The 16,375-nt window shown below is 31.4% G+C and overlaps 2 protein-coding genes across 4 annotated transcripts; one reads left to right on the top strand and one right to left on the bottom strand.

Annotated features, from left to right (window-relative positions):
* Window positions 1-7,993: 7,993 nt before the first annotated feature.
* Window positions 7,994-10,069, top strand: LOC100527461 (uncharacterized). Of its 3 annotated transcripts, none has more exons than XM_014763484.3 (3): window positions 7,994-8,210; window positions 8,401-8,496; window positions 9,264-10,069. In XM_014763484.3, the coding sequence occupies exon 3, from the start codon at window positions 9,280-9,282 to the stop codon at window positions 9,709-9,711; it is 432 nt and encodes a 143-aa protein (XP_014618970.1). In that variant the 5' UTR covers window positions 7,994-8,210; window positions 8,401-8,496; window positions 9,264-9,279; the 3' UTR covers window positions 9,712-10,069. The 3 variants fall into 3 exon arrangements, with proteins under 3 accessions (XP_014618970.1, XP_006590274.1, NP_001236389.1); XM_006590211.4 differs by having other exon boundaries at window positions 8,401-8,526; NM_001249460.2 differs by lacking the exon at window positions 8,401-8,496 and having other exon boundaries at window positions 8,079-8,210; window positions 9,264-10,064.
* Window positions 10,070-10,812: 743 nt separating this feature from the next.
* LOC100784026 (subtilisin-like serine-protease S) lies at window positions 10,813-16,132 on the bottom strand. Its single transcript, XM_003538871.5, has 11 exons — window positions 15,252-16,132; window positions 15,079-15,173; window positions 14,829-14,926; window positions 14,538-14,696; window positions 13,938-14,049; window positions 13,310-13,838; window positions 13,137-13,231; window positions 12,796-13,038; window positions 12,585-12,699; window positions 12,070-12,256; window positions 10,813-11,806 (listed from the first exon to the last, which is right to left on the bottom strand). Exons 1-11 carry the CDS (start codon window positions 15,342-15,344, stop codon window positions 11,244-11,246), a joined length of 2,289 nt encoding a protein of 762 aa, XP_003538919.1. The 5' UTR covers window positions 15,345-16,132; the 3' UTR covers window positions 10,813-11,243.
* Window positions 16,133-16,375: the final 243 nt, after the last annotated feature.

Raw genomic sequence — 16,375 nt, 5'->3', positions numbered from 1 at the left:
ATTGATGGTTTCACATTGAAAATTATACAAAAAATTAACATATATGCAATTTAGCCGTATAGTGGTGGGACCCAATCATGATTTAACCACTCGCGGTAGAGCATGAGTTGTTCCTTGGAAAAGACCAATTGCTCCTTGGGCACTGTGAAATACATCGCAAATCTTTCATTCTCCAATTCATAGGTTACGTGGCCCTCCCACCAGCCGTTGTTGTGGAACTAGTTGCCAAATTTGAATTCACAATTAGTCTTCGTTGGGGGAAAAGGCAGAGGTGGTGGAGACCAATGACTTCTCTCAACTTCTTCATGATTTTCTCGTCTGCCATGAGGTTGTCGTATTTGACTATGAACCTCTTGGAGGCAAGGCGGTGGATGTCGGTGTTGGTGAATGATTCGCGAAAGCTATCATCCTCATAACTGACTTCGATGACAATGACAAGTTTGAAGAAGGCGGCGGCGATGGAGGCAGCAACAGAGGGATCGCCTTTAGGTTTAGGAGTACAGGCCATCACTCTCCTTAGGAGGCAGCAACGAAGGGGCCACCTTTGTATATTGTGGCTCTTGATGTTTGTCGCATGAAACGAGACTTTTGGTTTACTACTGTCATCATCATCGCTCACTTTGCTTTTTATTTGATGAAAGGTGAATGATGGAATAACGAAAATGAATGGAGAATGAAAACAAAATGAATGAACCAATAATCAATAATGAAGAAGGACATAAGAGCAAAGTATTAGCACAATAAGAATGAAATGAAATGAGGGGAGCGTTAAAACTACTATTTATAGCTTAAATCATAAGATCACACACATATGCATGCACACGTACACACACATACACACATTTTTATTAATGAGTCTAAGGCAAAGGCCTAACTAGACTACTATAATTAAACACGATATTGTATAGATAAAATAGATACGATTAAAATAAATAAAAGATAAAATAGATACTTCAATGGTCGTGTTAAATTTGCCCCCTTCATTCTCATTCCTCCTTTCTATGCACCCACGCCCTTTAAAAAAAGCCTATTGTGAGTGTCTTCCTTATCATTATTCTTCTTTCTCTTCTTGCAAATCTTAAAATGTATCTCTTTTTTTCGTATTATATCCCCATGCATTCTCGCCCTCGTTAACTTCCCAGGCAAATTTTTTTTAAAATTTGATTTCCCCCCCCCCCCCCCCCTCATTTTTCATTCAATAATTTTCGAGCGTTTCATACTTTTCATGAACAAAACTTCTCTATGAAATTGGCTTCAAATATGACGTTTGATCTTGTGTTTATTTTTGGCACAGACAATGAGTCAACAATAGTATGTTGTGAAATACTTACCCGTTTGGATGTCCCTTGCAAGGACATTCGTAGGTTGTCTCACTACATGGCAGGAAATGAAGGCAAGCACCCGTGCCAGTGCCACCTTATCCCATCAAGGGAAACATGAAACATATGTAAATCTTGTGAAAATTCTTATTAGATTAGTTGATCAATATACTTTAATGGAGATTAGGGATCGATTTAGCAAGACATATTCAAAGAACTTGTTAGACACCTTGCAACATATCTCCAATAAAAAAAAATATGTTCTCCTATGATTTTAAAATGCACTCTCACATTATTTCTAATAAAAGAAATTATTTTTTAATTCAAAGAATTTGTTAGACACCTTGCAACATGTCTCCTATAAAAAGATATGTTCTCCTATGATTTTAAAATGCACTCTCACATTATTTTTAATAAAACAAATTATTTTTTAATTCATTAACTAATGTCTTAAGAATATTTATTAACAAGGTAATAATAATAATAAAATAGTAATTAATATTGATAAAGATATAAAATTATTTGTGAGACTTATTTAATTAGTAAAAAAAGTTATTGAAGATAAAAGTTACTTGTATTGTAAAAAGTAAGAATAAATTATGTATAATATAATTAAAATGTATAAAAACAAAAAAAAAGAGAAAAGTTGGATGGAGATGGTGTATCCTTTTTGTCCCCGTCAACTCCTTATAATTCATAATTCTCGTTCACACGAGGTGTTCAATCTAGCCAGAAATAGATTATTTTACGCGACATGACAAGGTGATGGAAAATTATTACAAAGTCTTGTAATTTTTTATTGTAGTTGGATATCATTGTATGATATAATATAGCTACAAGATAAATTAATATTTTTTTATATTATTATTAAATTATAAATTGTCTTATAATGTAAGTTTATTAATTTTAACCATAATTATTTTTAAAATGATAAAAATAATATTTTTAATTGATTCACAATATATGTTTTTTATACTCATAATATATAAAAATTAAACTTTAGTTACAATAAAACCTTTTGATAGACCTGCTTATTTATTTATTTTTTATGTTTGGTTCTCTTTTTACACACCTAAGTTTGATAATATAAAAAAATACTAAAAAAAAATCATTTTTCTTCCTATCAATTAGAGTGGGTAAAACCTTCCATTATCTCTATTTTTTATTATTTAAAATAAAAATATCGTTTTCCATAATTTAATGAAAAAATATATCATATTTTTGTTCGTAATATTATGAACTTTGCTGAAGTCGATGGTTTCGTGTCAAAAAACAATAAGCTTAAAAATTATAATACCTTATATAGCGGTGGGGAGATGCTGAGGAATACCAGCGCAAGGAATATTTTTGCTATTACTTGTGTTATATAGTTCTTAAGAAATAATTTATTTACTAAATATATAGTTGTTTTCAATCCTCGATATCACGTCTTATTCCATCTTTTATTCATAGAAGATTGAGTTCTCATTGTCGTCAAGAAAATGATCTAGTCCCGCTAATAATCACGAGAGTAACATTAGCGATCATCATAATGTATAGTTGGAGTTATTAATACCCGTGTGGAAGAATGTTCTTGCATGAGACTTGCAAGCTTCAACTTGAAGATGGCGATAGGCTTGTTGATCAAGTCGAAGGTAGAGATCAAGTGGTTTTTTTAATTACAAGGCCAAGTTGGTAACATCCCAATATATATATATATATATAGAGATAAGATAACATAAGAAAAAGATATTTATTTTATCTTCTATTTTTAAATATGTTACTTTTTATCTTATATTTATAATTAAGATAAATAAAATAAGATAAGATAAGATACGATTAATAATAGATATTTAAATTGTTAGAAATTAGTATAAAAAGAGATTAAAAGAATTAAGAAAAATCAATGAGAGCGACATATAAATAAAGAAAAAGAAAGTGAGATAAAAACAATAAAAAAAACGAGAACGCATAAGAAGGGAGTGTCCTCTAATTATAGGATATGTTATGGAAACATCTAATCTAGAGATTTAAGAAGGTCTTTAAGAGGTGAGTAAAATATTTTTTTCCCTTTAAGCATCGTATATTCTTTAAAGATTATTTTTGCATAAAAAATTTGGAATATTCTAAGTATTTGAGATGGACCATGATTGTGTGATATGTGTTTATAATCGATTGAATTGTGACAAGTTTTTGGTTGATTTAATTAATTGGAATATGTTTGATATCATGTTTTTTTACATATAATTGTTTAATAGTATGAGATTGACTTGATGTTCCGGATTACAAGAGATTAAGATAACTTCTTTAAGGAAGGAGTATATCTCCACATTATTGATTGAGATTGAGTTAATTTTTTCGATGAAAGAATATACCTTCCTATGAGATTCAACTGGTGCTCCACATTATTTAGAATGAGGTGACTTCTTCGATAAATAAGTATATCGTCACATGAGATTAAACTAGTGTTTCACATTATTGAGATTGAGACAACTTATTCGAGAAATGTGTATATTTCCACACTACACTTGGATGTCATAGAAATTGATTGATTTAGTGATGTGTACATTTATTATGATATTATCAATGGTTAATTGTTGTTTGTGAAAGGTATGTGTGATAATACTATAATATCTATTAAAAAAATTATTATTTTAAAATATTTATCACTAGTGTTACTTTAGAAGAATGCGGGTACCATCATTGAATTTTCCAAATTATCATGCTGACCAAGAACAACACTTTATGAAACCTTATAGAACTTGTTTTATTCAATGAAATTATTATCTCACTAAAAATATTGTTGTCAGAGAACGAGAAAGAGATTGTTGAAACTAAGGAGACTTGAAGACTTAATTTTCTTTTAATATTTGTTTTAGAAGTCCATATTTGAGAATGTTTTTACTTTGTAAAGATTCAGTATTATTTATAATATTTGAAGTATTTTAAATCATTAGAGTTTCTAAAGAAAAATCATATTATTAATTTTTAAAGTGTATTTTATTATAGATTGTTATCGTAACAAATGGTTAAAGAGCCTCCAATATCATAGTGAATAACATTGAAAACATCGGTGTAACAAAATATGTTTGCTATGGTGAAGAAGTGAGAGAGGAAAGAAAATTTTAAAATATGAATGGAAGAAAAATAAATAATTTTTAAAAAAATATTTTTTCACTTTTTTTTAACCAAACAAAAATATAAAATAAATAGTTATTTATAAAAAAAAACCCATTTCTTCTCATCCAAAGGATACAATGTAACTAAGAATCAAAGTTGATATTATTGTCGAGGGAAAAATTCTAGGAATCAAGGGTTATAATTTGACTAAGGATGCCAATGAGAGAAAGTGAATGAAAATCATGCATTGATGGTGTGTTTGAATTTGTAGTTAACCATCTCAAATTCAAATCAAATTTACAAAAAAAACGTAAAAGTTACTCTTGGTAGCCTTAATCTAGACGCATGTATATTAATATATAATGCATAAACAAACATACATGAAGAATTTCTAGTAGTGTAAATAATTTTAGAAGTGTTTCAAACAATTTTAGGTCTTATTAGATCCAATAAGATTAGACACTATAACTTGAATGAGACTTATTAGTTGAGGTTAGAAGAGTTAGTCACAAGTTGAGGACTTCAGGGGCAACATGTTAATTATAAGTTGTTGACCAAGGTACAGTGAGGGGAAAACTTTTTCTACATTGAAACACCGTCTACATTGCATTTTTAGGAACCACTCTTTTCTACATTGAAACACCATTTAACACCAACAGAGACAAGCATGCAAGTTTTAGGGATAGGCGAACATTCTTGAATCTTTCTCACCTAATTCCTAGATATACTAAAATACATTTCCCTCTCTCTAATATTGTTTACATATAAGCACCACCACCATCACCCATTTATCATAACTGATCTCCAACAATGATTTTGAGAGATTCTTTTACTTTGATCATATGAATAAATAATATTAATTGATTTGTGTATGATAAAGTCGTGGGTTATTTGGCTAGATCTATTCTAGCAAAATTCAACTCAGTTTGACTTTATCATCCAAATCTTTCATAATTAAAGGACAAATCAAAGGGTTACTAAATTACCTAACTTAATTGGGGTAATGATGAAAAGAAGATTTTTTTTTTTCAAAATTAACAAATGAAGTAAAATTTAAATTAATACTGGGGAATAAGTCATAGTTTATTTTATGATTTTTGAATGTCATAAACTTTGTTATGATTTTTTTTCTTTTTTTTCATTAAATTCGTAAAATGCTTTACGACTTTGATTTTTTTTTTTTCAACACAACTTTAAAGTTTTGAGGGAGTTTTTTTTCCTTCTTTCATTGAAGTCATAAAATATTTTATGACTTTAATTTATTTATTTATTTTTTGAATATGACTTTAAAGTCGTGGGAGTATTTTTTTAAAGTCATAAACAGTTTTTTATTTTAAGTATTTAATGAATTAATGTATGTTTTCTTTTTTAGCTTTATTTAATATTTTTTTATATTTTTTATTTAATATTTTTGTATATTTTTTATTTAATATATTTTTATATTTTTGTCTTAATGTTAAAGATTATTATTTGTTTTATAAGTTAAAAAAATAATACAAAAGACTAAAAATAAAATAAAAAAATTTAAATATTCACACAAACAAGTTGACCACTAGCATTGTTTATACTTTTTAATTTTATGTTTGTATTTAATTTATATTTTTATTTTATATTAATGTATTATGTTATTTTTATCTTAACAAATTATTTTATTACTGAATTATTTTATATTGTTAATATTAAAATAGTTTATAAAATAAAATTAATTAATACTACTATACAAAATTATTAATTTACTTAATAATAATGGTATAAATTATTTTTTTAAATTACTATTATTTGATAAATTATAAATTATATTACTTGTTAATATTAGTAACAAAAGATTTTGATATTTTTGTTAAACAAAGTACATTTGAATATTTTTATTTAAATTTAAGTCTTTTAATTATTATTTTAATTTACAATACAAATAATAATCCTTAACATTAGTAAAAATATAAAAATATTAAATATAAAAAATATATTAAATACAATAATATACAAAAATATAGAAAATGTTAAATAACATAATATAAAAAATATTAAATAGCATTAAAAAAGAAAACATAATTAATTTGTTAAATAATTAAAATAAAAATTTATTTATGACTTTAAAGTCATAAATAGTTCATGACTTTAAAAAAATAAAGTCTAAAAAAAATACTCTCAAAACTTTAAAGTTATATTAAAAAAAAAATCAAAGTCACAAAGTATTTTATGACTTTAGTGGAAAATAAACTCTGTTATAACTTTAAAATCGTGTTAAACAAGAAAAATAAAAATTGAAGTCATAAAGTTTTTACGATTTCAAAAAGAAAAAGTCATCACAATTCATAATTTTCAATTCCTACGGCTTAGTCCTTCTTGAATATTAGTTAAATTTTATTTCTATTTAATAATTTTGAAGAAAAAAAATATACTTTCCCTGGTTTCGCCCCTAACTTACATTTGATGGTACTTCATACACTCCAATTCAAAGAATATAAGTTAATAATTCACACTTTCATATCAACATGTTTTAAAATATGGAATGTTTAAAGGACCATGTTATGATAAATTTACTTTAAGGGTGTGCTCTTGTGTCAAGGTTGTGACTTACTCAAATTTAAGCCTTATAAAGAAGAGATTTCCTCCGGTACCAAACAGACCTATTCATAGAATTTGAAGGTTTTTTTTAAATCTCAAATGTTATTACTCTATTGACTATTCGTTAACAAAAATTAACTTCGACATTATAGTGTTTTTTTACTACTTTCGCTTTTATTTGTTTGTGGAACTAACAATCTCGTCATCAACCCCTTCAACTAGAATGTGATCAAGTAGACTTTTGGGATTGAAATAAAAATTATTTAATTTCACTTTCATTCAAAATAAAGTTATTTATTAAAATTATGAAATAATGTCATAATTAATATTAGTTTTTTTTTGTTTTCACCAAGGATATCACTCAAATGATAATCAGATACTAATTATTTTATTAAAAAAATCTAATTTAATTAGTTAAGCACAAGAGTAGATAAATTATAAATATTTTGATATTATCTTTAATTTTTATAGATAAAAAATATTAATTATTTTTGAGGATTGACGACTAATTGTTTTTATTTTAAAATAAGATAATTAAAATTATGAAATTTAAAAAATAAAAGGAATAAATTTCTTTATTTTAAAATAAATAAATCAAAATTACATATTTAAAAAATAGGAGAATTTTTTTTAAATCTATTATTTATACTATATAATATAACTTGATATCTTACCTTCTCAAAAACATATTTCGAGACTATACCTTTTTTAACTAATATATTTATAGTTATTTTTTTCCTGAGGCTGTTCTGGAAGTTATAATTTGCTAATCTACCAAAATTTTTGTAGTAGATTCTAAATCAAGTCTAAAATTTTTTAGTACTTATTTTGCACTCTTTAAACGTTTTAATCCTTACCTTGGATTTTTGTTCCTTCCTTCTTTTTTTTTTTAGTACTTGAATGTTTTGTTGATTTTACTTAATTTTATATAAAAATAGATTTATTCTAAAAGAATTTTACAAAAAATCAAATAAAAAAATTCTGAAATGCATGGAAGCCCATGAATATGGATGCACGAACAAATAATTACCGGGAACCGAATGCAAACAAGTTTACCACCAATTTTCTTCGTCTACAGATGAGCCCTAATTTATTCAAAAAGAAAAGATGAACCCTAATTTCCTCTGTCTCTGAACTTGGAAGATCTGGTTTCCATTATCTCCTCCATCTTCACGTTCCGAAATTGTAGATAGAAGATCACACTTGCTCAATTCCCTTCTCAAGGTTTGCCCTTCTGTTCCCCTCCTTCGTCCATATTCAACCCTACTTCCTCTGAATTTCAATTCAATTTTTTTTTTTTGTTCTTCTAGTCTCTACTGGATTTGAGGGTTTCAAATTTGCATTCTGAGAGAAGGCATTTTGATTTTGTCTTGATCGATTTGTCTCTTTGTTTCTTCAAAATGAGTATTTGTAGCTTTCAGAAGATCGTCTATATCCTCGAGATTGGATGGGGGCGAGGAATCTCAGAATGTTTTTTTTGTGCGAATAAACCATCAAATCGGTCGCTAAAGTATTACCCCTCTCCTAAGTAGTCCTTAAAGTAAGGAAATTATACAAGTAGTTCTTAAAGTGTTTATATATATATATATATATATATCGGCAAATGTTAGTTATTAATTTGTTAGTGGGAGAGCCTCCTTTCTTCTCACAAGCCAACCTTATGATTCATGTAATCCTTAAAGTATTACAAATCATACTACATAGTCCTTCAGGGGTATCGAACAATCTTTCAAATTAGTCCTCAATGTTAGCAAAATTATATCAACGTAGAGACTATACTGATGAATTTTCTATACTTTAGGGACTACTTGTGTATTTTCATTACTTTAAAGACTCTATAGGAGAGAGGGTAATACTTTGGGGACTAAATTGATGGTTTACTCTTTTTATGCGTTATATAATTTGCAAACAAACTAGGTCATGGAGGAACAAGTGATGAACATGTGTTTGTTGTTTGTTTCATTCCAACTAATAATTATGCTAACACATAGAAGTTTAATTGAGGCAACCATTTGAAAAAGCGAATGAATAAGTTTTATTAGAAGTGAAAGTTTTTGCATTGATGTGTAATTGGATTTTTTAGTATTTACATTCACGGTGGATTAAATTTACTTTAAAAATCTTTCTGAGGTCATATGGGTCATGCAATGCTGTTATATATATTTTTTGATGTTCATAACCTAGTTTCAACTTCACTACTTGTATATAGTTGTTCACTTCAACAGCCTTCAAGATGTATGTGTTGATATCTTTTTTGTTTTCCTTCTTATTCTGCAGTTATTGTTGGTTGGCAATGCAAGATCCAAGGATTCCTTTGTCAGAGGAGATCTTGAATAATAAACCAAGGAAGAAGAAAAACTCAACCCAGAAGGCATCTTTATTTCTTTTGCAAGCGAATGGTGTCAAGGAAGATGGACAGGCATCTCTGTCTTTAAAATCAGGACAGAAGGGTTCCAAGAGACACTTGATGACTGAAGTCTCACCACCTTTTCAGAAACAAGAAGGTTCCAATTCAGATTCGTTGCCTGACTCCTCTGCTGCTGGAAATGAGTACCGCGCATTGAGGAGGAAGTATATGCTGCTGGAGGATGAGAGCTTTGCATTAGGGAAAGAGGTTAGAGAGGTCGAAGATGAGGTAAAAACCCTTGAAGATGAAAAGATTGCACTGTTGGATCAGCTTGTTGTAATGGAAGGCCTTGTTAATCCAGCGGAGAAGCACTCATAGTGTTTGCAACTATGCTAACACTCTGTATGTCATTTCATCTCCTGATCATGACACCTATATGTACTATATAATGTCTAAAATAGAAGTGTCAGTGTTGGCTCCTTTTGTCTAGCTCTAGAAATTGGATGATAAAAATCATTTGTAGAGATATTAAGTTGAAATTCCATCGTTGTTTAGGTTTTAGGCAGAATACTTTAATAATTATGTCTTTAATCATGGTAAATGTTCATATTTCTTGTTCACTATGTTATAGTTTCCTATGAATTGTGATGTGCATTGTATTGTTTTATACGGCAGCAAGATTCTGTCATTGGGCAATGAACTTCTGGTTCAAGTAGACATCCAAGTTTACTGTCAAGGGCATGTTTTCGTTTCTGATATGTACAGAATTTTACCATTTGAATATTCTGAAGCTAATGAATTGAAGTATACACCAGTGAAGAGGAGATAAAATATGATTTCTAACAAGTAATCAGGGATGGTTTTGCCGTGCTTGTGTGAAGTAGCTGAGAGTTTAGTTGCGAATGAACGGTAACAAAGTGCATGCATTTCATGCTAATGATTCCGAAACACGACTGAGCATGATTAGCTTTGTAGTTTCTTGACCAAGTAGTGTAGGGTTGCCCGTTCAAATCTAACTGAATGCTTATTGTGTCATTGCATGATAGATTATGCAAGTCGCAAGAGATTGCATAACAACGGAACTGGGGATTGAGTTTACCCTTTTACTGCCTAGTTTCCTTTTTGCTTGTTGGTGAAGGTAACTTCATTAACTTGGAAAATAAGGCAACTCCATTTCACAGCATGCATTCAAAGTATCTTACTGATGCATGGAAGAAAATATGGGCCGCCAAACTACTCAAAAGAGTTTATGCTATCAATAATGAATATGCGAAGATCGTTTAACATCATTTAATTATAAAATATTCATTTGAAAAAGTTCCTTCAAAAGTAAGGGTCTGACTTGCGTTAATTAATATATTGAAAAAGATCAAGAAAATGAGGGATTCCTTTTCTTTTTAAATATTGTTCAGAGAAATGAGAGATGTTATCATGTTAATAATACCACAATTAAACTAGCGTTTCAGTGAGTAGAATGAATTTGCCTTTTCAATATTTCATTTCAAATAAGTATTAACTATTTAATGGTTCACTTGCATTTCTTTTTGTAAAGAAGTAAAATATTAACACGATGACCATACTTTCTTAACATCCTATTTCTGTGGAAAAAGACAACACTAAACTTATGCATGGCAAGTGCTGACTAACCTACATAAGAAAATTCTGTAATGATAAGTGATAACTGACAAATAGTGATAATGAATCTATGAATGCGTTCAGCCTGTTCAGGGCATCAAGATATCATTTATTCAATTCTGTGTTTGATATCCCCGGGTGTCTCAAGCATATAACTAAAACGTAAGTTTGGAAGTTGATGTGCATTCGGATTTGAACTAAGACAGGGTTGTTCTAGTCTTAGTGACTACAGGGATCTCACATCTCCTAAGCTATATACATAATTACAAGCATTGCTATCTCACCAACCCATGACTTGCTGGTGCAACCTTGATCACTAAAGGACTCGTGACCTGTGTTCTTCCATTCTTCCATGACAAGAACCCAAATGCATAATCCTTTGAGGGAGCAACAACTTTGAAATTCACAGTGAACTTGATCTTCTCTCCTATTCTTGTGAAAACTAACCGATTTGGCACAACAGTAACATTAACTCCAGCAGGAGACACCACTACAGCTTTATATATACTTCTTGCTTTTCCGACATTAGTCACAACTCGAGTTACTGAAAAGTTGTCTTCAAGATTTGGCACTGCAATAGATGGATAGTTGAGGTCAGATGGTGTTTTGAATGCCCTATCACATGTGCTGTTGTCTCCTGTGACAAGGTGGAGTGACCTCTCGTCATAACCAAGTGAACATAAGAATGCAACAAAATCTTCTGGATGTGAATCGTAGACGAGACCAGGATCCAGAACTCTTGAAGGGTTCACAAACCCTGATCCATAATCAAAAGCATTAGCCCGTCTTCTATCAGGATCCGCTCTAATGGGTTGGTGGTGCTTATCCAAAATTGTTGCTGCACATTGAATTTACTATTAGTTTTTTTTGTGGTGGTGCTCAGTATCTATATTTAGGCAATAAGTGACATAAAATTTAATGTTTGTTAAGAAGAATCTCAGACAAACTGCATTGGGTAATATATGCCTCTATATATATGTAAAACATGTTTGGAAATTTGTCAAAAAATAAGAAATCATGTTTGGATGTAGAAGCTATAGTTATTAATTTCTCATGTAATACATTCAGAGCAAGATGTGAAACCAAACACTCATGTAATACCAGTTGTCATGATGGCAGATTTGATAGCAGACGGAGACCATGAAGGATGCACAGCTTTGACCAAGGTTGCAATTCCAGTTATGTGAGGACAAGACATAGAAGTTCCTGATATAATATTGAACTTCATTCCAGCTGAGGCTGGAGACCATGCTGCAAGGATGTTTAATCCGGGAGCTGTAACATCAGGCTACAGTACAGCCAGAAATCGTTCAGGATTAAGTTAAAATATAAAGGCATTTTATGAACTCAGTGACGGATATACCACAATAGTGCAGTTTGGGCAGACTTTCAACAAATACTTGAAGAATGAGAAAAGAAAGTAAAATGAATCAAACTTCGTTCAAGTCAATCAACATACACGCCTTAGATTTTTTAAAAGCTCTCCGATTTAACTTTTCTAAAAGCTGAAGTACATAACTTGATTTTAACTTGTAGAAAAAGTTTGATTCATTTTGCTTCCCTATTTATTTTCTCCTATATGTGCTTGTGGAGAAGTGTATTCAAACAAATATTACCTTCAAAATTTCTGGGGTTAATGCATTGGGTCCTTTCGAAGAAAATGCTGCTACACGGGGTGCCGGCTGGACTCCTAGCACTGTCTTGGCTTTGGAAATCCTTGACATAGGCATACTGTTCAGCATAATATGATGTTGAGTTAGAGAGAATGACAGCATAGCAGACGAACTTAACAAAAATGTCTATTCTATCAAATACATAAAAACTAACCGTGTGCTATTGATATAGGATAGAATTCGTTCTCCTGTTTTTGTTCCAACAACAGCTGAAGGTATCACAAATGGGGTGGAAACACCTTGATTTGCTTCATCAATGAGTATCATCCCAACACCACCTGCCTTCTTCACTATCTTACTCTTTTCCAACTTTGACTCCCCTGAATACTCTGCATGTCGACACACAAGAACCTTCCCTTTGGCCTTGGTCTTATTCAGGGAACTATCCACACAGTAACTGCAGAAATGTAGAAAAGAGGACAACATTTAACTTAAAACCCATCCCTTTACATTGATTTTTAGGCTGTTCTTACTTTTAAGTACCTTGTGCTTCACCTGGATTGATAAGGAGTGAAATATCCAGAAAAGGCTTCAGATGCATCAATCAATCTTCTAGATGCATCCATTCCTAAGAGGCTGAGACTCTCACCCTGTTTCATTATAGAGAATTAAATAGTGTCTACCCAAGTGTACAAAAAATATACCAACACAAAGTGATAAAGCTTTACCGTGATGTTAACACCATTCCCTAGTGTGATATCAGAGGTGAAGTTCCTATCTATTGAGCTAGCAGCAACTGTGATAATCCACGGTGCAACGTTCGTCGCAGAACCAGGATTTCCTTGATTTCCAACTGATGCTACCACCAGCACTCTATGTTTAGCAGCATGGAATGATGCCACAGATACGGCATCACTGAAATAGTCACCTTGGGGAGATTCAGGACCAAGAGACAAAGATATAATGTGAACACCATCTCTTATGGCATCATCAAATGCAGCTAACAAGTCCACATCATAGCAACCTGAGTCCCAGCATACTTTGTACACCGCAATTCTAGCCTTTGGTGCACCTCCCCTTGCTCCTCCAGCTGCTAGACCCTTGTAATTCATGTTTGCCACGTAGCGTCCTGCGGCCGTGGAAGCTGTGTGGCTACCATGACCTGAGCTATCTCTGGCAGATATGAAAGAGACTTCTCTGTCTGACTCTTCTTCTGCTTCATGTCCACTGATGTAGTATCTTGCTCCTATCACTTTCCTATACCATAAATGATTAACCAATGAATATGACACAGCTAGAAGCTAATGCCTATGTAGTCAAACTTAAAAATAATGAGGATATGATTCAACCAGAAACCTGTTGCATGATGAAGCATTGAATGCTTCTCCTAATTGACAATGGCCTTTCCATCCCCGGGGCACCGGGGGCATGTCGGTGTCACTAAAACTTGAGGATTCAGGCCAAATTCCTGTATGAATCGTGGCAATGATTATGAATAAAACTCACCATGATTCTCACTATTAACAAAATTCCAGTATTATTAAGTACCTAACCCTTTTTTCAGTGTAATATTTTCATTCTTAATTTGATCTCTTGGAGAGTAGTCGTAAATTGAAATTTGTATCAGTCGTGAAACATGAAATGAATTAAAAACATATTCAGGTTTAATTTTAACTTTTTAGTGATGATGGTTTATTTAATTAAAGGAGTTTTCATAAGCAAGAATGTGACTACTACCACAATGATGTCATGTGAAATCCAGTGTTTTAGAGGGATAAAGATACAGTCTTTCTGCTACAAGAGAAATAAAATAAAGTGGAAATCCTTTTGAACCGAATAATAAATGTCTTCACGGGACTTTGAAGAAAAGGTGCATGTTGTACGTATGGGTGAAGAAATTGCTACAAAAAAGCTATCGTAAAGGCTTTAGCTTAGTGTAAGAGTAAGACTGCTCACCCGTATCAATGAAACCAATGATTATATTTTCTTGGTTTTTGGTGGAGTGCCCATGAATCTCCATTGATTCATTGCCCAAAAGTCCTATGAAATCCCATGAATGAGTGGTGTGAAGCTTTCTTTTAGCATTGGGAAAAACAGATACCACCCCTGGCATTTCTGATCAAATTTGAACATGAAAAAAGAAATTACAAGAGCCTATAAATATTAAAGTTTAAGGAGTGAATGAAATCATTGTGTTTATTATTTGCAAAAAAAAAGAGAAAAGAAATGGGGTGAAATTTCACTGACTGGAAATTTGGTAAGCCTGTTCATTAGTCAACTTGGCTGCAAAACCTCTAAAAGCATGTTTGTAGCTATAAACATGGGAAGCTTGGGCTTGCTCAATACTGTTAAAAATGTTCCCAACAAGGAAAAATGAAAATCAGATATAAGAAGTAATATGAAAAAAGAAAAGAAAAGAAAAGAAAAGAAAAAAGAAGCAGCAGCAAAACACTTGCTGAGTTTTCCAAAAGAAAGATTGCATTAACTGAGTTCTGACCTTCCACTGTGAACAGATGCAAGCATTTGATGATTGTGCTTCAGAATATCATCTGGGTCCTCCCCAGTTTTGCTTCCCATGTACACTACATACACCTGACATTGCCACCCAATCTAAATTCTATAATTTTCCCTCATGACACTCAAAAGGAGAATATTTGAAATAAACCGTACCTTGGCAGAGAAGCAAGAGCTAGTTTTTGCAAGAAGCACTGCAAGAAACAGATAAAAGAAGGTACAGCTTCTAGCATAATTAGAACAAGACATTGTGAATTCCCAACCTTTGGCTAAAAGTTCTATATCATTAACATATAGTGATAGGCAAAAGGATGAAATGAGAACCCGAATCGAGTTCTATAAAGGCAAAGGGACACAGAAAAATGGCTAATCAATTCAGAGTCAAGATTAAAAATATGAATATATCAGAAAAGAAAACGCAGATTGGAGTTAGATAGAGTTAAAGCAGAGCATGGTTGCAATTGTAACTTTGGTGTTTGTTACGTAACGTAGGTGTTTGTGATGCCATGTAAACTTAATGAGGGTATTTATATAACAGCAAAATGAAACGAGGAAGCAAATGTGAACGTGGAGTAGTAGTGGATACAAAGGTTAATAGTAGTGGGCAAAGGTTGAGACTTGAGATGATGACAGATAGAGAAAAAAGGGACAGTTGCTTTTGTAGCATGACAAAGCAACCGCAAAATCTCTCATATTTCTGTGAGGCCGTTAAAAGCAATGTATTATATATAACACACTCAATCAACCTTAGTGGATGGAGGTATTCATTATTCACCCATAAAAAAAATTGAAGAAAAAAAACCCTTAGTTAATGCGGACAATGTGTCATAGTCTTGATTAAATTATTGGAGGGAGAGTTTTGTCATCCATAGTGATCATACCCAACTTGAACAGGATTGTCTATCTAAATCACAAGTATCCTCTATTGGAGACAATCCTGTTTGAACCTGGATAAGACTACTATGTACGACAACAAAATTCTCCCTTTAATTATTCAACACAGTTACGTACTCCGGACTTGAATTTGACAACTATGGTTAAGTTGGAACAACTGCCCTTATGTTTTGAGATTCATTCATTATTTCCAGCAGAAAGGAGATAATATTTTTTTGCTGCCAGATGAGATAATATGTAATTAATGGTTAGATGTTCTGAATTTGTGGGTTGCTGATTGCTGTGACTTCAATCAATGGGTTGTCTATGTCCACATCCCAAAGGTTAGGGGAAGATTACTCAAAGGCTTGTATCTGAATTGTTGACTTTTCCATTGGGTTTATGAA

This window comes from Glycine max, chromosome 11 (assembly GCF_000004515.6).
Source record: "Glycine max cultivar Williams 82 chromosome 11, Glycine_max_v4.0, whole genome shotgun sequence".
NCBI lineage: Eukaryota > Viridiplantae > Streptophyta > Magnoliopsida > Fabales > Fabaceae > Glycine > Glycine max.
The sequence above is the reverse complement of the archived record's forward strand: the minus strand, read 5'-3'. Positions and strand labels throughout refer to the sequence as shown.

Bases quoted from the DNA above. Each gene is read 5' to 3' on its own strand.
- LOC100527461 (XM_014763484.3), top strand. From the start codon at position 9,280: ATGCAAGATCCAAGGATTCCTTTGTCAGAGGAGATCTTGAATAATAAA.
- LOC100784026 (XM_003538871.5), bottom strand. From the start codon at position 15,344: ATGTCTTGTTCTAATTATGCTAGAAGCTGTACCTTCTTTTATCTGTTT. The intron at 14,927-15,078 runs GTCAGAACTCAG...CATTTTTAACAG, and splicing joins GCATCTGTTCACAGTGGAAG to TATTGAGCAAGCCCAAGCTT. The intron at 14,050-14,537 runs GTGAGCAGTCTT...CGATTCATACAG, and splicing joins CATTGGTTTCATTGATACGG to GAATTTGGCCTGAATCCTCA.